This window comes from Prinia subflava, chromosome Z (genome assembly GCF_021018805.1).
Source record: "Prinia subflava isolate CZ2003 ecotype Zambia chromosome Z, Cam_Psub_1.2, whole genome shotgun sequence".
Taxonomy (NCBI): domain Eukaryota; kingdom Metazoa; phylum Chordata; class Aves; order Passeriformes; family Cisticolidae; genus Prinia; species Prinia subflava.
In genome coordinates this window covers 58,138,247-58,159,999 of record NC_086283.1, presented here as the reverse complement: position 1 = coordinate 58,159,999, position 21,753 = coordinate 58,138,247, and the positions used below count along the sequence as shown (strand labels likewise).

The 21,753-nt window shown below is 45.1% G+C and overlaps 1 protein-coding gene across 3 annotated transcripts; it reads left to right on the top strand.

Moving 5' to 3' along the window:
* Positions 1-15,924: 15,924 nt before the first annotated feature.
* TMEM271 (transmembrane protein 271) lies at positions 15,925-21,444 on the top strand. 3 transcript variants are annotated; one of them, XM_063423048.1, is made up of 3 exons: positions 15,925-17,426; positions 18,029-18,112; positions 20,594-21,442. In XM_063423048.1, exon 1 carries the CDS (start codon positions 16,038-16,040, stop codon positions 17,121-17,123), a length of 1,086 nt encoding a protein of 361 aa, XP_063279118.1. In that variant the 5' UTR covers positions 15,925-16,037; the 3' UTR covers positions 17,124-17,426; positions 18,029-18,112; positions 20,594-21,442. The 3 variants fall into 3 exon arrangements, with proteins under 3 accessions (XP_063279118.1, XP_063279117.1, XP_063279119.1); XM_063423047.1 differs by having other exon boundaries at positions 15,925-18,112; positions 20,594-21,444; XM_063423049.1 differs by lacking the exon at positions 18,029-18,112 and having other exon boundaries at positions 20,594-21,441.
* Positions 21,445-21,753: the final 309 nt, after the last annotated feature.

Genomic DNA, 21,753 nt, shown 5'->3' with positions numbered 1-21,753 from the left:
GGGCAGAATACTGCCTGCAAGTTAAGCACATTCATCAGTCAGAGGGTGTAACAGTGACTGGCATGATGGTGCCCATGTGAATGAGTAAAATAAATTTTAAAAACAGTGAACTCCACAGAGTCACCGTGGAGTATATCCTTCTACAGAAAGGGAAATAAAACTGAAAATGTTTTTGAGGAATGTCTGCACTGATCCACAGAGTTCTTTGCCCATCCCAACTTCTGAGGAGAGGCAGTTCTGGAGATGAGATGTCACCACTCTGTACATCAGCAGTACTGCAGCAGGAAGTCTCTTGCAACACAGAGAGAGTAAGCATTAGGTTTTGACATTTGTGTGTCTGTGAGATTTCATCTTACAGAAATAGTGACACATCTGTAGAGCCTGTCAATGCTAAATGCTTACAAATGGGTGGGATATGAGACAAACAACAGAGAAAAAAATGCTATCTCTTTTATAAACTTCATCTCCATTGCTGGAGTTCACTGGAGAGGAACAAGCATATAGAACATGAGCTATTTAATAAACTACCATGAAGATCTCCCCACTAGGGAACAGAACAAGGAAAGATACACACACAAAACAGATATTAGCCCTGTTCTTTGCTCACGGCAAATATCTGATGCTGCGATGATGGACACACTAACAGGACAGAAATGGACATCCTGCTGTGGAAAACAACACAAGTCTCAAGAACTGCACCCAAGCAAAACAGTCAGTGCCCCAAAAGCCACCCTATAACCTTTCTGAGAGATAAAAAGAAAAATACATACATAAGCATCCTCTATTTGCCCTGTGCAGCTCATTCGCTTCCCTGCAGGAAACTACGTACGTTCTTCACCCACACACAGATGCTGCACCTCTAGCTGTCTCTGAACTGCTGGCCTGCATTTAACAGAATGAGAAAAAGGCACCAGCTAATGTTGTCCAGACTCCCTCATGGTTTTGCTGGCTCCGTTACTGTGCCACCTTCATCAGTGCTGCAGACTGCAGGTGGTTACTGTCTTTGTGCGCTGCTAATGCCATGACTTGTTTCCTTTGTTCCCCTTCCTCTTTCCCTGAAGTTACCCAGGTGGACACACACCACTTCGCATGCTTTGCAGCACTGACCCCAGAGGAACGTAAGTACTTGCCAGGTGCAGCATAGAGGAGCAACAAGAGCTTCCAAAAGAGGAAGCTCTTGGCCTCTCTACAGCCTTGTTGGAACTGGGAGCAGAGAGACTTCATTTTGGCAGCTCTGTCTGTTGTGATCTACAAGCATTTCACTATTTGGAAACCCAGACTTGTATGTACTGACACCAGAGCTCTGCTCAGCCCACCTGGAGACATGGGAGCACTGATCACTGCAAGCTCCTTCCTCTTCTAGCTGCTGAAGCTCTGGGGACCTCCTGCCAGCACAAAGCTGCATATCCAATAAATTCTGCAACAGATTCCATGCATGAAGCCTCAGATTAGCTCCCCTGTTGAGCATGAACCTCTCTAAAGCATTTAGGGAGTCCCACCTTGACCTGTTAAGTGCTGCTTTCACCTTCATGAATCACAATATCATTTGTGAACATGGTCTGGCTCAGGTTCTCCTCATCTGAATGGGCTCTGTTAAATCCTTTTACCTTCTGCCTATGCATGCAGTGTGCAAGCATATTCATACTTCTACACCAACACCAAATGCCACCAAAGCAAATTAAAACAATAAATATAGTATGATGAAAAGGCTAATTTCAATACTTTAATTAGAGTGCATGATGTTGTTCTTATGCATGACGTTAATCTCGAGTCTTCTTTTTTGAAACCTTTTTTCCTCTCCACTACTGCAAGTGCACAATGTCCCTAACACAGCCACAGGAGAAATTACTTGACTTTTGCAGACTGCATTGCTAATGAGAAAATTGTTTGGGTTTATTGCAACTGGATATATATAAATATTCACTGCAAGATAAAACTCTTGAAAAATGTCTCATTTTCAAAGTGTCCTGGGACACAGCAGGGAGGAACAAACAAATTAATTCATAAAAATTGACATTGGGAAAATACTTTTTTACATCCATTCCACTGTAACAAAATTTAAAAAAAAATAAAACATGGATTCAAACCATGCAGGCATTCCCATTTAAATTCCAAGACACATAAGGCACAGAAAAAATACAAGCATAGGCAAAACTGCTTCCCAATATAGAAGGATGGTTCCTGCAATCAGAATTTTGGAAGAGGAAGGAGAAGGGGAAGGGAAAGGGAAAGGGAATGTTTTATGTATCCAGCAGACCCATTGAAGTATGTCCAGAGGCCTGGCAGACAGATTCAGGGAGACTGAAGCAGGTTTAGAAGTTTTCACTGAAAAAGACATAGAGGTGACTCTGAGCAGACCCAGGAACCAAAACACAGTGAAATGGACCATGGAATGAAGTGGAGAACAAAGAAGAAAAGGCAAAGATATGTATAGTTTTAGCTCTGTACAGTGGCAAAGATTGAATACACTCACATAACGAAGCAGCTGAAATTTATAAGGGTCCATCCTATTATATTTCAGTATACTCCAAATCTGAACTTTGGTTTGTGCATTAGGTTGTTTTAGTAATTTTTGTAATTTTTAGAAAGTGGGAATTGCACCAACTACAAATCAGAGGCTAGGCCACTGAGATCTGGATGCACAAGGAATAGGGCTGTGTTCACAGAGCATTCTGCACGACTGCAGTCCCTAAAAGCTTCACAGGGATTTCGAAACTCTCTCACTGGAAGTAGCAAAGTGGTGGATTTGGCAAACGGAGTGTGCATGAAGTTTAGCAAGTCTAAAAATGTATGGCAATGCACTTGAACAAAAATAGCTCAAACTTTTACGTAAGCTGATGTTCTGCAAGTGAACTTTTATGTGCCATCAAGGGAAAGCCCTCTGAGTCACCACACGTAACTCAACACTGTCAGATGCCCTGAAGCAGGTGAAGCACTGTGCACACATGTGCTGCAAAGCATCAGAATTATCTTAGGCAACTGCGTATTTTTTTTGTGTAACAAAACAGGAGGGTGGGACCAGTGCTTAGAGACAGTTGCCCATACATCTTTTCTCTTCATAGACCAAATGGAACTTTTCCAGGAGAACCTGGAGCAGCAGTTAGGGGCTGTTTGTTCCAGCCTAGCTTTTCAGCTCTTCACATGGAGAGACAACGCACTGAAAATTGCAATAAGCTGCAGGCTCAGCCATCACTCTACTCCAAAATGTGTTGCTTTCAGGCTGTCTTAAAAAACATGGCAGGGAGTGGGGAGGGAAGGGACTGCATTTTTTCCCCATCTTTTCTGAAAGCCCATATAAGATGGGGAAAGGGGTGAGGCTGTGAAAATGCAGTATACTTTGTGGGATCCCTGTTTGACATCTAACAATTGCTCAGGTATAGACTTTTTGCTGCCCTTCAGTGTGCTTGTCCCCCGAGTACAGCAAATGAAAAAAATGGGAAAGGAGGATTCATATTCTTAAAATTCACGTCTAAGTGCTGCACCAGAGGCAAAACCTTGTGACCTCCCTCACTGCTTCCAGAGGGTGCTATGATAAGAACCTCTTGAAGGTTCCTAGGTGATGGACCATCCCAGAGGCCTGAGGACACCCATGGTCAGGACAATTCGTTTTTCACCTACATCAGGCCTATCACAGAGCAGAGACTTTTCATTCCTCAAAATACCAAATATAACCAAAAGTACAGCAGTGTGTCAGCCTCTCAGAAAATCAGGTTAAGGAGGCACCTCAGCAGGAATAGCTCTACCTGAATGACCTATAGGAGATACTTGCCAGTCTGTTATTGGACAATTTTAATAACTTCATTTCTATACATTTTCAAGCCACAGGTTCCCTAGGAAAGTATCCACATAGACTGAAAGTTTTTCTCCAAACCAGTGACTACTAATCTTGCCAGCAGATATGACAACAGGTTACTCATTTCTTCAATATGGTAGTTTTTGCCACTTACAGTACAGATTCCACTGCCTCTTTGAGCCATTTCTCCAGAGGGAGATTTCAACAGACTGGTATCAACACATCTTCTGACGGTCAGCCTGCCTTTCAGACTCCAAGCCATGCCAAGGACAAAGTCAGCATGGAAACTGATCCCTCTTCCCACCATTGCATGGACCCTTTCTGGCCAGGTGTACCAAATAAAATCATGTCATTCTCCAAACTTTCCATGAGCTGTTTATCAACAACTCTAAATTAAATACCCTAAAAATCTATGACAACAAAACAATCTGCTAACTGCCCTCACACACGTATCCACACCCACAAAGAGGCTAATGCCATTTGTAAATCAGCGTTCTTGATTAAAAGGTAACACTGCTACTAACATTGCCAAGTGGTAGGATTTTCTGGCTTTCTGTGTTGGCACTGCACTTGCAGACATCAAGGTTTCACACAGTCCTGACTTTAGAAAGAATACAGCTTCAAGAAGAATAGGCCACAACCAAGGTTGTTTGAAAACCCCATGCTACAAAATCAATATTTAACACATTGGATTTCCTAGTGAGTCTTCAGAGACAAGTGTCTGACATCTGAGTTGTCCTAGGTCAATATTAATTGCACATAACTTCTCATCTGTATTTACTGCCATGTTTCCACAATTAAATTATAAAATCTAAATGAAATCTCTGAGTTTCATAGCTAAATCTGCATGCTAAGTTAATTAACACTGTAATGGAAACCATAAAAAAACCCCCTCAGGCCTGTCGGATCCAAGGCCCATTAAAACAAGTGACAGCTTGATTATAACCTGAAGCAAATGAACAGCCACGCAGCTTTAAAACTGGAGTAGAGATGAACTGTTTCATAGATGTCAAGAAATCGTTTTGCATGGAGGCCAACTGAGAGACCTCTTTTTGCCCATGTCAGCATTTCTGGCATCTACTCTGTGTGTACACTATTTTTCATCAACAGGACACAGGGCAGACCTTGCAACATACACTAGCAGTATCACTGCTTCCAGCTGTTCTTGAGGAGGCAGAATGCTGGGAAATGTGTCAGCCAGCATCTGGGGCACCAAGAGCCATCGTCAAATGATGGGCTGAGCTGCAGAGGAAGGTGCCAATTCTATTTCATGGAAGGTGCACGATGCTGGGCATCAGAGAGTGCCACAAGATGACACAGTATGCTCCTCACACATAAACTGCATCTTGCTCTTGTTGCCAAACTGCATTTGTCTTTCAATCAATCAAATGTTCTTTATAACTTCTTAATGCATGACACTTCAGAGCACTTTCCAACAAGAGCAACAAAAGAAAAAAAATTAATATTAAAAGGAAGAATATGGAGAGGCAGACTTCAAAAAGAATAAAAGCCAAAATTTTGGCTGAGTGGTTAAATCAGAAAGGTGCAGGCTTGTTCACCATGTGTGGCACTTGGGCCTTTGTCAAACATAGCATATACTCATTTAACCAGCTTTGGCAAGGTAAAGGAGTTGTAAAATAGATGCTGAGATGCTGTCATGATCAGCAGCTCCCAGAAGCATCATGTGAAAAGCACCAATGATGCACTATGAGGATCCTGCACTCAGAGTCCTACAAGCTGCAAGTTATTTATGTAGACAATTGAACAACAAATTATTGGATTCAAAGGCATAGTACTGAAAGGAAAAACACCTGGAATATGGATGAGTTTGTATAACCTGAACCTGCAAATGTGGATTTGTTAGTCATAAGCCAGCTTTAAAATATGGCAGGAGAAGTGTTGCAAAGCTTAATATGGTTAATTGAAGTTAATTATACCTAATTATGTATGTAACATATTGCAGAGAGTTATCTCAAAACAAGTATGTTTAATAACTACAAACAGCACACATAACAGGGAAGATTGTGATGAAGTTTTAAAGAAAAAACATAATAGATATGTTCAAAAGCAAAAGCAGAGGGTGCCAACTGCTGAAGAGCAGCAATTGCTCACACCTTCCTTCTGGCAGTATCTGTGAGGGGTTGCCCTGGATTCCCTTCTCTCCCCACACTCACTTGCTGGAAAAAGCCCACAATCTTCCTGCTTCCACCCCTACCCCATGGAGAGCACATGGGCCTGACCACCCAGCTGTGCCTGCAGGCACAAACCCTCACTCTGGGACCTGCAGTCCCCTTAGGCTAACACAAAATTGCCACTGCCGGAGAATGTGGACAAAGATGCCAAGAAACACTGTCCTGTCTCTGTCAGCAAATTGTCCTGCTCTAGGTCACCAAAGGAGAGGCAGCTGATGACCTAATGGTCAGGTCCAAATGTCTCACAAAACCACTGCCTGATGTCCTGCATCAGAAAAACTATATATTTGAGCACAGCCCGCTGGACTGGGACTGCCAAGGAAGCAGGCTCAGAGTTTTTGGGATGAACTTCAGGGAAGGGAAAAAGTAACAATCAAACCCATCACCAGATGAATTGTTTTACAAAATGGTAGTGATGGGATACAGCAGAGGCTTCTGGTTTAGCAAGACCATTATGAGGTGAAAGAGGAATCAGACCACATCCCTCAGTAAAGAGTTGGAGGTAGCTGAGTCGTTGCAGGATTTTCGTCCCACCTTGCTGGGCCTTGAGAGTTTGCCCAAGACAAATAAGTTCAACATGTCCCCAGGAAGATGGTAAGGGCCAGAAGATGCTTCAGACCCCCTTACAGAGGCCTATGGCATTGTAGTACCAACATCTCCTATATTTAAGTGTTCCCTCGCAGTGACTCCTATAGGAAATGGGTTTCGTGCACCTAAAACCATTATTTCTCTTCCAAAGACAAGCTGGAATATATGATGGATTTATATCAATCAGTTTTCCCTAGCTGTGAGCTCCTAGGCTTCAGCTGGGTTTTTCCTAGCCAAGGAAAAAGAATTACCTGTGCAGCACTTCAGCTTTGAAACCTGCAGCTTTGTCCAAAGTTTTTTGCCATCAGAGAAGACCACTGCCTACCAAATGATGGAAAAGATAGCTCACTTATAACACAGACCCACAATGAAGAGAGTAGGATCAGATCTAGGGAAAGAACTGTAATTCTCTGACATAGCAACTGAAGAAAAGATTACCTTGACAACTGAGTGAGGAATTTAAAGAGTCAATAGGCAGGAATTAAGGGATCTGGCAACAGAAATTAATCAATAGGTAGGAATGAAGGGATCCAGCAACAGAAATTAAGTTCTAAGTGCAGTGGTAGGTTCTGTCATGCTTTTGAAAATGAAGGCAAGAAGTAAAAGTCTGAAATCATGGCAGTTATGGGACGATATTAGAAATTTGTGGACACCAACAGCAGATGAGAAGATCAGGTATGCCAAGCATTCCTGAGTGTGAAAAAGAACCCCTAACAAATGCACCTCAATTTAAAATAGAAGCCATGACAGAAGAAAAGAAAGAAAAGGAGAAGATGGCTGAAGACATAGGACAGCATAGATCTTTAGCTCTGGTCAATGTACAGAGTAGAAAACATACAGCGAAGAAAACTTCCTCTAGAGGAGTGAGGTACTCCCACTAGAGGTGAGGTACTGTTTGCACCCAGACAATGAAAAGGAGAATTAAGCAGAAGGACATGTGATGGTCAAGAAGAAAGGAGCAACAAGGCTAACATGAGAAAGAAGAGCAAAGAAAGGTTCTATCAGGGAACAAACAATATAGAACAGACAGAAAATTATAACAGAGAGAACTGGAAACCAACCTCCAAATCAGAGAGGGCCAGATTTACATAACAAAGGAATCTAGGGAAAAATATCTATCATCTGAGGAAAAAAAAATAAGGTTCTTTGAGTAGCAGGAGGCACAACAGTATTTTCAACAGAGAGGGAGTTCAAAATATCAGAAAACAGAAAAAATGAATCACCTTAAGGTACTAACAGAAATTTGGGGGGGAAACAGTCAAATAAGAGGAAAGGTCATCAGTGCCCCCAACTGGCAGCCCCACAGCTGGGTGGAGGACAAAGAATGAGGTGCACTGGGTACAAGTATTGCCTGCTATGGGAAAGACCTGGGTAAAAAACAATCAAAATTCTAGGATAATTGGGCAAGGACATTCCACTAGAGATGAGGAAGTGGTAATACCCTCATTCAAGGCCTTGGTAAGACCATGAAAAATACAGCATACTGTCCTGGTTATGTGCTTAGGGATGAAGTCAAACTGCAGAGTATAAAGAGTTTTTAATACAAGGGGAAAAAAATAATAAGAGAAAAAGATCTGGCCTGTTTAGCAAAATAAAATCTCAGAGGGCGTATGTTTGCTGTCTATAAATACATCCGGAGAGTAAACATCAGAGAAGGAGAAGAGCCATTTAAGTTAAAGGACAATGTTGGCACAGAACAAATGTGTGCAAGCTGACCATAAAATACACTTAGCACTGAGACAGGCAGTTTCTAATCACCAGAGCTGTCAGGCTCAGCACAGTCTTCCAACAGGCAGGCAAAGAACTTTAGAGAAAAGTGGGACTTGTTCATGGGTGCCATGACAGGGACATGATGTGTGCAAGACCAGAAGCCTTACGTACTGTAAGTCCCTTGTGTCACAGCATTTGCTAATGATTTCCACCCTTTTTTAACCTTAAAATATTTCCAGTGGTGCTACAGGCTCCAGTACAGTGAGATTATGTTCCCTGACAAAAGTTTCCCCTTACCAGCCCTTTAAAAGTAGTCCACCAATGTCCCTGGGAACCAAGAAAAGTCCAGTGCTACCCTGTGTCCATGGAGAGTCAACTCCCCCCAGCAGCTGCTGCTATGGGCAGAAAGAACAGTGTGCCTGCTGCTCACCGACCGCTGCTCCTCCAGCTGTACCACCTTCATGGCCCCTGCTCACCAACCCACACCTACAGGTGTTTTCAACAGCATGGAAAAGGGTGCAGCTTGATGGGGATCACTTGCATCCCCTAGGGCTCCCTAAGCCAGGGAAAGACCAGGCAAGCAGCTGAGATAGGGACTGAGATCTCTGGGAGAAACAAGCTGTGATAGGCAGCTAGGACAGCAGTTTTGTTACCAAGCCACAGCAAGAGCCACAGCTCAACCACAAAAGCAAAAATATGTAGGCATCATTCAGACAACAGCCACACTGGGCCCTCAAGCAGCAGGGAGGTACTTCCTAGGCTATAGATCTGTGTAGATCTACATGAAGGCAGACTCACCGTGCTCTTTGCAAGAACCAGCCAGATTGTTCCTTGTCCCAACATACAGCCAAAGGAAGACATGGTTTATGATGCACCCTAACAGGCAGCAAAGTTTAGTAGAGCACTCACTAGAAGGTGACTTCTAGTTCCTCCTTCAAGAGCAAGTTATGCCCCTGAAATTAAACAGCCATTGAATGAAATGCAATTTAGGTGCAATGAAATTCAGAAGTATGGCATCTTCTGAGGAGACTCTCCTCTAAGACAAAGCAGCATCAGCAGAGAGTTCTCAAGATTCCTGTGTTGAGTCCAGTACCTAAATTTGGGCAGGTCAGACTGACAAGATACCTTCTTGAATAAGTGAACACCTGATAAGTGAACATCTGATTCTTCTCAACTCACCCTGTGCACACACAAATCTTCTTCCCCTAAGACGCAAACAGGTTCCTTGTCCCAACAGATGGAAGAGTACAGTGTCAAATTACAGGACACAGAGATAGTAACCCTTTTCTCCCAAATTAGGAAGCTAGCTCCCCTTCCCCTAAACCTGGAATAAACCCTGCTGTGCTGATTTTGGCTTGGATAGGGTTAATTTTCATCACAGTGTCAAATACAGGCCTATGTTTTAGATTTGTCCTGAACACAGGGTTGATAACACTGAGATGTTTTTGTCATTGCTTAGCAGGGCTTACACAGAACCAAAGCCTTTTTTGCTTTTCATTCTTTGAAGCTGGAGAGGAAAGCAGGGGTGTCTGGGAGGCTGAGAGGAGACACAGCCAGGACATCTCACCCAAAACTACCAAAGGGATATTTCATACCATTCATACCACATCATGCTTAAAATTTAAAGTGGAGGGAAGAAGGTGGAAGAGAGAAGAGGGTCACTTTTGGAGTGATGGTGTTTTGTCTTCCCAAGTCACTGTCAACTGTGATGGGGCCCTGTTATCCTGCAGATGGCTGAACACCTGCTTGCCCATGGGAGGGGGTGAATTTATTCCTTATTTTTCTCTCCTTGTGTGTACAGCTTTTCCTTCCCCCACTAAACTATCTTTATATCAACTGACAAGTTTTCAGTCTTTTGCCCTTCCAGTTCTCTCCCCAGCCCCGATGCTGGTGGAATGAGACACTGTGGTGCTTGGTTGCTGGCTGGGGTTAAGCCACGAAACCATACAGACCTTTCAAACTTCTTAATATCTTTATTAGCACACTCAGTGTTCAGCAGAAGACCAAACACAGATGTATGATTGCTGCTCAGGTCCTATGCTGAATGCATAACTAGAAGCCAAGAGATGTGTCAGTCTTAAGCCTTTGTACATCACTGATTTGAAAGACATGAAAATATATCAAATATGAAGACTGAACTGAAAGACTAACAGAAACAACCTTCAAAATAAACTGAGAGCCCAAAAAGAAGGACTTTGAGACACCTTTTGGCTGGCAAAGTGTTAAACAATCTTTTATGGTCAACTAAAGAGCTTCCTAGAACCTACACAATAAAATACCACCCAGGTGCCATCATTAGAACAGCAGTTAGGAAACTATTATTTGTCCGAAACTTTGCCATAATTTAACAATTTTGTATCGTAAGTAAAGAAGTCCTTAAGTCATGTATCAAATAGTATCAAATAGCCCCAAGCAACCCAGTCCAACCCCAGAGAGGTGCCTGCTTTGAGCAGGTCTGGCTAGACACCTCTTATGGACCCTTCCAACCCAAATTACACCATGATCCTAGATTGCAAACCACCTCGTTGCTCATATAACCCTAACTTCTCAAACTTTTTTTTTCCTTATTCCAAAACTCCTAGCTGTTCAGCTTCTAGCATAGGCTTTGCTTTCTCTATTTTAAATCCTTATATTTTCTTTCCAGCCTCTCTGCTTCCTATTTGAATTGTCACACATTGAAGAGGCATTTGCAGATGTTTTTCATCACTGCACAGCGACAAGTTAGGTCCAGCCTTGTAGGTCCTTTTCCAGCATGTCTTCTCCATAAATTCCCTGCAAAGATGAGTCTTTCTCCTGAAATACTGTGAAAATTAGAGAACAGCAGGTCTTAAGCACGGAAAAATATGCTTGTGAAGCTTGTAAATGGGAAAGAAGAAGAACCAGAAAGAAATACGATGGTTTCACCTTCAGATTTTCAAATTTTTAATTTCTAATGTATTCTTAGTAACTGCATGTAGAGCAATTTTTGCAAGATTTTAAAGTCCATAATGTCCCCTATGGAAACAGTGAAGAAAAAAAATAGGAAACAGAATAAGTTATGGTAGGTTACACAGTCATCATGACTGAATAGTCAAAGCTATGACAACCATTTATCAAACTGGCACAGAAATAACAACACATATATCTTACCATAAACACAGTGTGGGAGAAGAGGCAGACAATAAAATAATGCAATGCTTTGCACTTTGGTGGCATAAGCTGAAGATCTCCATCTATTTTACAAGCACACATATTAGCTTCAAGCCTAGAGTGCAAGTAATTGATAGCTCTGTTGTCGTTTGTGCCACTGAGTCACCACAGAAAATGAAGAGGCTGATCTGCACATTACTGAAAACATCCAGTTCCATGCACTGTAAACAAAGCAAGCCCGCATTGATGGTCATGGCAATGCCTACTCCCAACAAGGCACCCAACCCAACATGCAGAGCTCCCTCAGCTCCCCTCTGAGCTAAACAAAACTTTGAATCAAAGACCTCCTACGTCTCCTTGGAGACAGGAACTGGCCATACATGACTATCACTGCAACACACAGAAAGCCCAGACTATGATTGTGAAGAGACTGTTGGGAACATATGTTCCAGGCTGGTGTTCTCTTACAAAATCTTATTGTCTTGGGTTGAAAAATGTAACCAAAAATGTGTATTCTATTTTCATCTGTTGAAGCCGGTTGGGAGATATTGTTCTGTATCTCTTGCAACTCTAGGGGTGGAAAGAGGGCAGATGCCTTCTGTTAATGGGACATCTGATAACACCAGATAAGGCAGTGCCTCCTTATCTCTTCCTCCACCCATCCTCCTCCAAGGGACATCACCTGTGAATGGGCCATTTAAGGCCTCTCACATGACTGATAACATCACCTCATTCCATGTGAGATGCTCCACCCAGTGGGAGGAGGAACCAAAGCCTTTCCACCAGGATAAAACTTGCAATTCCAAGCACCAAGACAGCCTGTTTCCACTGGATTCCCAGAGGACGACTGGACCCTTTGTTGAGGATCATCTCTACTCCAACAGAGCCACAACAGACTCACTCCAGGAGGACTTACTTTGTACTGCTGCCAACATCCTGACCAGCAGGGTGTCAGGTTTGCATACTGACTCTGTCAGTGGTCCTTTGTACTATTGCATTTATCTTATTTTTATTTTTTTTATTTTTACTTTTCTTCTTGTTTGTTCTTCTCTCTCTATTAAATTGTATTTCTGACTTGTCTCATTGGTTTTGCTTTCAAACCAGTACATTTATACACGTGCTCCAAAGCCCACCAGAATAACTCTTGAAAACAACTTATAAATTTTGGAAAAGAAAACATGACTAATAAAGCTTAGCGATAAAACAGCAGCTAGAAACTCAAAACTACTTGCAGTGACTAAATTAGGTGACAGACTGATGTGGCCAAGTGGCTTGCAGTTCTCTCATCTTTTGGTGCACTCAGATATTCTTTTTCTTTTTTAGCAAGCAGAACTGAGAAATTAGACACGCATATATCAGCTATGAAAATGCAAATGGGCATCCTAACCATACTGGAAGAAGCCACTAGCTAGGACATAGGTGATCAGCACTACCCTTTGGGATCCAGAGAACTCCTCAGTGACCTTTATTTGCAATAGTAGGTTGGTCAGCCCTTTTTTATTTTTTACAGTAATGTCAATTCAGTTATCAACAATTCATTCAGTATAGGTATACAGATGTTTTATAGACTCTTATGTCTATTATTATTAATGTACCAACATCATTACAATGTTTATAGACACATTATCCAAAGAAGCTGACCTTCAGTGTGCAGGATATGGTAATGACCATACTCTGTGTGTGTGTGTATGTGTATGTTTATGTGTATGTGTGTGTTTAAAAAGTATCCTGTTACTGAAAATGTGCCACAGTGCAAAGCTGTAAATAACCTGGTGAAAAACTGGGCTAATTCAGAGTGGCAGTGAAACACAGGAAGTTTATGAATAATAAATAACATGTGGTGAAACAAGTTGCCAGTAAAACTTCAGGCTTTGCATATTGAACATGGTGCTTGGAAGACACAGAGGCATTTTGGAGAGAAGCAGGTAAGATCTGGAAAAGGTAAACAGTAGCAAGCTGCTCCGCAGGACGAATAGAAAGGTACAGCAGAATTACTAATTACATGATTAACTTTGTGAGTTAGCCTGGCCTCTCACAACACACAGCTTTGTGGGATGCAATCAAAGATCCGTATCCTATCACAAACACAGGAAAGAAAAGGTCCTTTCTTTAGAAGATGACATTCAAGATGAGGAAGACAGAACACCTGAAACAGTTGTGGGAACACCTGAAGAACCATGCTGGAGAAGCCTTGGTGACCAATTCTGGCAGTTGGCAAGAAAGGAAGGAAAGAAACATCAAGAAATATTTAGTACAATTTGCTGCCAATGGAAAGGTTTTTTTTTTTCTACTCTAACCAGTCTAAGTTAAAGGCTGAGTAATAAACTGATGCATAAAGGCTTAAAAGTTTTCTTAGTTTTGTATTTATTTAGTGTTAAATGAATGTTCTCACCATTCACAATAAATAGGTCATTTTTTAAGGTTTTGACAATCAAGTTATACAAAGCACACATGCCCTCACACATAAATTCATGTTGTATCAGAGAGTAAGGCACCTCAGCCATTCTACATATAATTATTTCTTTAAGTGTTTACTTCCCACTAACTACATCTCCTCACCCTCCACATGGAGTGTTTCTGTGAGGATCCTCTAGATTAACAGCTGGATTGAGAGTTTACATGTGCTTTCTGAAGCAATATTTTGATGCTCAACAGAAATCTCAGGAGGTGCATGGTATATTTTATAAAATCCCGTGTGTCCTCTGTGCATTCACTTTTAAAGAGTGATGGGGTGAGTTCTTTTCCAGACACCTGAAGTTCTTCCCCAGCAGTCCAGGCACTCAACACAAGCAGAGCCAAAGTCACAGATCCTATGATAAAATCTTCACATGGCCACAGATCAGCAGGCCAACACACTCAATCCTCGGGGTAGGAGACAGCCTGGAAGAGGAGGAGTTGAGGATGACTGGGGATGGCATACCCAGCCAGCCCCTTCTCGAGGGACACAAGAAGGCTGGCCAGGAAAGAAGTATGTTTTCTCACATGCTCAGTGCTCCACGGGCCCTTTGTGAACAGGAGGGAGAGAGCAGAATTCCCTTGTCTGCACAGCCCTATGGGGCAGGATGGTATATCCCTTTGCTACTTTTTGATACTGAGCCAATCATACTTCTGGACGGTGCTGCCTTGGAGAGCTGGGTTCCAGGCAGGACAGCCTCCCACCAAGTGCTCCTGGGGCAACCACTGCCCCATGCAGGGCCCAGAAACCTCTCTCGGGGAGGAGCAGCTGCTGCAAAGGAGACCCGAGATTACAGCTGGGTGCTCTTCCCCCTCAGGGAGGTGACAACAGGGTCTACCCCATGGGACAGAGGAAGCAAGGTCGCATCTCTGGAGAAAGCTAAACACCGGGTAACACCACACACCCCTCCTGCCACCAACAGGTGCACTTGAGCTGCTGGAAGAGAAAACGATTTGGAAAACTGCTTTCTCTCTCTCACTTGCTCCCCTGAATGCTAATCAGCGGCGCCGGCTAAAAATACCCAGCAAGGCTGGCGTGCGCACGGCAGATAGGGAAAATGGGGGAGCTGAAAGGCTACAGCTTCCCGGAAGAAAAACGGACTGGCGAGTAAGAGCCCTCCTCAAGAACGCCTTGCCGGACTTGCCTGCTGCGAGGCTGAGGTTCCAACCTCTCCTTCACAAGGCCACTGCAGGTGCTTCCCGAGAGGTCGCTGGTCACCTTCTGCCGGGGCGACTGACGGCACCACCCCGAAAAGGGTCCCAGCCCCGGCGCTGCAGGCGCTCCCGGGACGTGGCGTCCCGAGGGTGCCGCGGTGGCCATGCGTCCCTCGAGCCCCGCCGCCCACGGGGTGCAACCCCGCAAGGGCTCACCGGCGGTGCACGAATCAAAGCGGGCCGCGGGGCCCCGCCGCCCCCGGGGCACGGAGCACCCGCGCCGGGCAGCGCAGCGAGAGGAGCTCGGTCCGCTCGCTCGCTGCATCAGAGCCGCCGACACCGCAACGCGGTCACAGCGATGCACGGCGGTTCGCCGGCCTCCTGGCGAGCGCAGGAGCTAAGAAATAAATAAATAAAAATTAAGAGAGGCAGAAAAGGCAGGAACACGGAGGCACGCACCAGCCCCCGGCAACGGAACCCGCGGGGGTGTTCAAACCCCCGCCACCCCCTGCCAGAGCCGCACGGCCGCACGTCCCGAGCCGCGCTCCGCGGTGCGGGGCCGGCCGGAGGGCGACGTGCGGCCCCCCCCGCGCCACGCGGGTGGGAGGGCGGGCTGGGCAGCTCCGCCGCCCCCGGCCTCGGCGGGGGTCGCACTCTGCCCCTGCCACCCGCGACGGCCCCGTGGGCCGCCCCCTCCGTCCCCCCGCCCGCCGCGGCTCCCATCCATAATTAATCGCCTCCCCGCAGCCGCCGCGATAAGAGAGGGCGGGCGGGGACGAGGAGGCGGCGGCGACCGGGAGGCGGTGGGGGGAGCGTTGCGCGCTCGCCGCGCCCGGCTCACTGCGGCCGGCAGCTGCCTGCCGTGCGGAGCGGAGTGGAGCGCAGCCGCCCCGTCGGGGAGCGCCGCGCTCGCATGGCCGCGCCGCGCCGCGCCGCCGCCGCCGCGGGGCCGGGGGGGGCCGCGGGAGGAGGATGAGGCGGACGGCGGGGCGGCGGCGGCGGCGGCGGCGCGGAGGATGAAGTGGAGCGTGCGGGGAGCCTGCGCCGCGCTCTCCAGCTGCCTCCTGCTCGCCTGCGCCCTCAGCGCCGCCGCCGTGGGCCTCAAGTGCTTCTCGCTGGGCTCCGAGCTCAAGGGCGAGCCCTTCCGCCTGGGCACCGCCGCCGGCGCCTTCTACTCGGGGCTGCTGCTGGCCGCCGGCCTCTCGCTGCTCGCCGCTGCGCTGCTCTGCTGTCGCCCGCCCGACGAGGCGCCCGTGGCGCCGGCACCGACCCCAGCACCGGCACCGGCCTCCGCTTTGGCCCCGGCCGGGGACCCGGACCCGGCGAGCGGCGGCCCCGGCGGGGCGGAGGCGGCGGCCGCGCCGTCGGGGCCGGTGGAGAAGGCGTCGCCCGGGGGACGGCAGAACTTCCTGCTTCTGGGGGTGCTGGTGTTCATGCTGGGCGTGCTGAGCGCCTTCGCCGGCGCCGTCATCGACGGCGACACCGTGTCGCTGGTGGAGAGGAAGTACTCGCACTATTGCCTGCTGCAGCCCGGCGGCGCGGCCCGCCCGCGCAGCGGACCCGCGGCCCCCGACGGCACCGCCGCGGCGCTCCGCTGCCAGAAGCTGCGGGACTACCAGCAAGGCTTGGTGCTCTCCACGGTCTTCAACGCGCTGGAGTGCCTCCTGGGCCTGCTCAACCTGCTTCTTGTCAAGAACTACAAGGCCGCGCAGCAGCGCGGACGGAGGCGGCGGCGGCGGCGAGCGGCCCCGGCGGCAGCGGCGGCGGGCGGGCGGCGGCGGCGGCGGAGGGGCGGCGGCGGCGGGCGGCGGGCGCCGCGCCACAGCCAGGGCTCCCTCTTCTCCGGTGGCGAGCCCGAGCTCAGCCCCGGGGATTGCCCCTTCCAGGCCGTCTCCTACATCAACGTGGGCGTCTTCCACGTCTTCGACGAGGCCGGCGTGGAGGTGCACTGCGGCGGACATCCCTCCGTCGAGCTGCCCGGCTACTCGCCCATGGACCCCGAGCTCAACGCCTCCTACCCCTACTGCTACCCTCTGCCCAGCGAGCAGCCCCCCGCCTATGAGGAGATCTACCCCGGGGAGCCCTGCGCTCACGGCACTTAGCGCCGAGCGCCGCCGGGACGCCCGGCTCCCCGCCCGGCCCCCGGAGCGCCGTGACCGCCGGGAGCGGGCCCGCCCGCGCTCCGCAGCCGCGGGGCCCGGGGACACTTCTCGCACCACCGACGGGATGGTCCCGCCGCCGCGGGCGCAGCGGGACACGGCCGGCCTGCCGCCGTGCCTCTGGCTCTGCGGAAGCTTCTCCTCCCTCCCTGCTCTCCCCTTCCTTCTCCCCCTTCCCTCCCCCACACCGACCCTTCGTCCGCCGGCGGCTGAATTTTCCGAAGGCTGCGCAAGAAACGCCTAAGGGTTGGTTCCTCCCGTCGCCTCTCCTCTGTAGCCAAGTTTAGTTCCCTTCAAGTGATTCATCAGTCTCCAGCTTTAGCAGTCCAGAGTTACCCATTTATGATAACCAGCCAGTGTAAGGAAAAGGTGTCATGAAGCTTCTTTACCTCTCAAAAGAGCTAAATTTCTAAACAACGCAGAGACATTTGTGTCACGTTTACTAGAGGTGTATTGGGGATCTTTAACGTTTACACTACTCCTTGGGAGAATTGAGTTCTGTTTTAAGATTTAGTGAGTTAAAACATTCGTTGGTCTTGTAAGATGCACATTGAGAAAAACCTGCACTTTGACAAAGAAACAGGAAAAAAATCAACAACGTTTTTGTACACTAACGTGCCTGCTTTTGTTGATAACTTCTTACTGTAAAAGCTTTCAGAAGTCTATAGTGAAAATGTTTGGTACATTCACTGCAGTTTAAAATTGATGATTAGTTCCTTTACTAAAATAACTGAGATGTTGCTAGGATATGGCAGTTAAAAAGGAAGTCCAAATGTAGTACACATTCCTTTTTGTAAACAGGTTCTGTGTTTTTAATGCAAGGCAGGATTTCTTTTTGTTTTGCACAGGTGAAGGGTATAATTCTATTTTGTACAACTACATGGTTTTCCTTGTAAAGAGTTCCATTTTACCTGTTACAATTCATCAATCTGGTAAGCTTGAATATTAAAAGTTTTATTTGAAAAATATATATATTGTAAACAGCCTTAACTGGTGCAGTAGTCACAGTTTTAAAGGATAAAAAAACATATAAACCATCCTGGAAGACATCTTCCAAGTGTGTTTTCAAAACACTCTTTATACTCCTATTTTAAAGCAAGGATATTTTTGTTTGCTTGTTTTGTTTTGTTTATTTATTTTAAAAAGGCCAGTCTAATTTCTGAAAAGGGGGAGGGGGGAAGTGATGGGATCTAATGCTGTTAACTCTTCGTGAACTTTGAGGTATTAAAAAGGGTTCCTGCAAAGAGAAAAAGTGCTAAATCCTCCTTTTTGGATTCTGCTGTGAAATGCCAGTTGCAGATAGTATTAAAAAAAAAAAAAGTGCTAATTAAAGAGAATCAGATGCGACATATTTTATTACATCATTTGAGAACTGACAAAAGCTTGATTTCATGTTGCACGAAGAACCAAAAAGCAACTCTCCTGGTTGCATTTGGTTCCATACCCCCTCCTCCAGTTAAGGCATACTGAAATGAAGTATTACAAAATAACCTTTTTGTTAATCCTGTGCTTGGAGCCTGCTGCATAATGCCAGTGTATCAGCTACCCAGGGGCTGGGGGGTGGGGGGAAGGTGGCAGAGGAGGGGAGACAGAGTGGAAAGAGAGTTAAGAGTATGCAAAGTTAAGAGTCTATTTCTGTGTTTCATGGAAAATTATTTTGAACTTTTTAGCTGCAGAGAGGCTGACGTAATTTGCAGCCTTAGAACTGGAGAGAGGGATTTGATTCTAAAACATTCAAATATCTCTGCACTGTTGTTTTCTAAAATGTTTTGACTTGCACACTTTGTGTAATCTAAAATGCAGAATGCCTGAAAAGTCTTAAAGTTGCAACCTGATATCTGTGAAGCCCACAATTAAAGCTCTAATCTAGAGAAGAGAGTGAAAAACAGCAGTTGCCAATTTGTCAAGTAGTTCTAAATAGCAGAAATTTAAAATAGAGCTCCTTTTGGCCAGCAGATTTCCTGGTGTGAAATGCCAGTCTAAAACATATGCCCTAGCTAAGTCCCATTTTAGTATCAAAGATTGGTTTTATGCTGCCTCTCTGCAGATGCACCTTCTTAACCCCTTAAGGGAAAGTGAGAAGTCCTGTAATCTTTTCCTATGATATTGATTTAGGCAGAAGACCAATTCCGTAGCATACTTTATTGCTCATACAAATGGGATTTTGCAAAATGAGTAACTAAAGCAGGGAGGCTAAATTCTTATGTAGGTCTCCAACTGAATGAGTTTATGAGACAGCATAGTACCTGATACTGAATTAAATGGGAACTGCTAGACTGCAGAGTGATTCTGAAAAACAGATGAACCAGCTAGGTGCCTAAATACAGATGCAGATGAGTAATAATAGTTGTTGGTTTTTTAAAAATTGGCTACATACACTGTAGTTCATGGAAGTTGTATCCTAGTTTTACTTAAGGAATTGATTTCTTTGTCATAAAAAGACAGCATTTTACTTAAGATAATTATTTTAGGAATTATGAACTAGACAATTCTGAAACTCCAGATGTTCCAAAGATCAGTGCTCAGGGAAATAAATGGAAAGTCAAGAAAGCTACCTATTATACTCAAGTGTTTAAATGTAAACAATTTTAGACTATGGATTTTTAAGATTGTTAAAGTCATAACTTTTTTTTGTATGTATGTGTGTGTACATGCCTGTGTAAGTGTGTTTGTGTTTTATTTAAGTCTTTTCAGGATGCCATTGAATTAGAATATTTATTTGCGGCTCAGTTTTAGTTCTCAAATTTCTACTTTTCTTCATTTGGGCTTTTATCCCTTGGAATAGTTTAATTTAGTGGTGGACAGATTGCCAGAATAATGTCCAAGTCAGACTCCCACAGAAGCCAGTAGGCGTTGTTTCATTGACTTCAGTGGATCTGGCCATAAATTATATGTAACACCTACTCTAAATAATCTTCAAAGCAATCTTGATCTTCTGGCATGACAGGATGCAGCAGTGGCATATTGTTTCTCAGTTATTTGTGATTTGTATGGATAGCAGTATTAAGGGAGGTTACCTATGGTATTATACACATTTTTAAAAGCAGGAAAAGAAATTGGCAGGCAAATTGACCAAACAAGCCATGTTTTATTAAAGATGGTATATCAGTGTTTCAGGTATCTGGTGACTAACTTTTCTGATAAAACACGAAACACCACACAAATTTATTTCTCAGTGAGAAGAAACTTATAAATACAGGATATGAGATGAAGCTTCACAGGCATGATTGCAGTATTGTGAAGCTGTTTTTAGTAAATCTGAATCATCATTCTATCTTCTGAGCAATAATGTTAGAGTGTATAAACTCTACTGTGCCAAAATTGAAAATAGGCTGGTGTGGGAAGCATTGGGGTTTGGGTTAATAACCTGAGAGGATTCATACTGTCCCTTTATTTCCCATTCTCCATCACAGGATTGTCAAGGTGGATGCAAACCTGATCAATTCTTGTCACTGAAGGGTGATTACTGCAAGACTTCTGCCTTAAGTAGCAAAACCAGTGAGAACAGAAGAGAAACATGTATGTGCTAGCAAATCTCCGTTTTGCCTACCCGAAGTAATGACAAGACTTCTATTTGCCCTATGGCTTGTTGTTTTAATTTGCTTCCAGCTTTACTCACATTGGTTCAAAGGGAGGGAGGAATAAGCTCAGTACTACCGTTTTGGTCACAGTGAAGTACTGATTTCGTAGAGGATTGCTTTCAGCTTTCGTGTCCCTTCTGCAGGTAATGGTGGTTAGGCAAGGTGGAAAATCAAGTCTGCTGTCTTTGATGAGACAGGATTTGCCTTCATGTGGAAAAAATTTATTCCCACCAGCCTATTAGCAATTCACATGAATTATTTTCACACTCCAACATCCTTGCTTAAAACTTACTTATACATTGTAATTGACAGACAGAATATACATGAATCTAAAAACAGGAAAAAAAATTATGTTAGAGGGGAAATTGTATTAAAGTAGTACAGATTTTACTCAAAGTTTGATTTCACTGTAGGACTTCTTTGGTTCACCAAAATGCGCTATAGCGGCTGGTATAACTTAGATATATTTCAGACATACTGTTTAATAATCAGAAAAGGTTTCTGAATGTTCACATGAAAATGGCAATCTGTTTCTGCTTTTGGATACAGTACATATGAAAACCTTTTCTTCATTTTGCCATTTAATCCAAGATTGATCCTCAAGAAAATGTCAGTAATTGATCTTGTAACTTTAGGATCAATAAAATAAGTTTTAAAGCACAGCATATCCTATAAGAAAAGCCTAATGCTCTTCATTTCATATTCTTTATTGTCTTAGGCGGATGTCTAATAGTACAACTGAAATTAGTATTTAGTTACCATTTTCATTACAAAAACTTGCTTTTCAGAGACTTACAACTGGTGCAAATGGAACCATGGTATAAAATTCCAGGCTTTACTGTGAAGTTGAGTCATTTTTCATAAGCCAGATATTTCTCAGTTACAAGATATTCAAATATTTTAGATAAATTCTGCTGGTAAAAATCTGTTCATTTCGTATGATGGCACTCTACACACGTGCTAGAGTTACGTCTCCTTAATACAAGCACATA

Excerpts from the sequence above, each read along its gene's own strand:
- TMEM271 (XM_063423047.1), top strand. The coding sequence starts at position 16,038 with ATGAAGTGGAGCGTGCGGGGAGCCTGCGCCGCGCTCTCCAGCTGCCTC.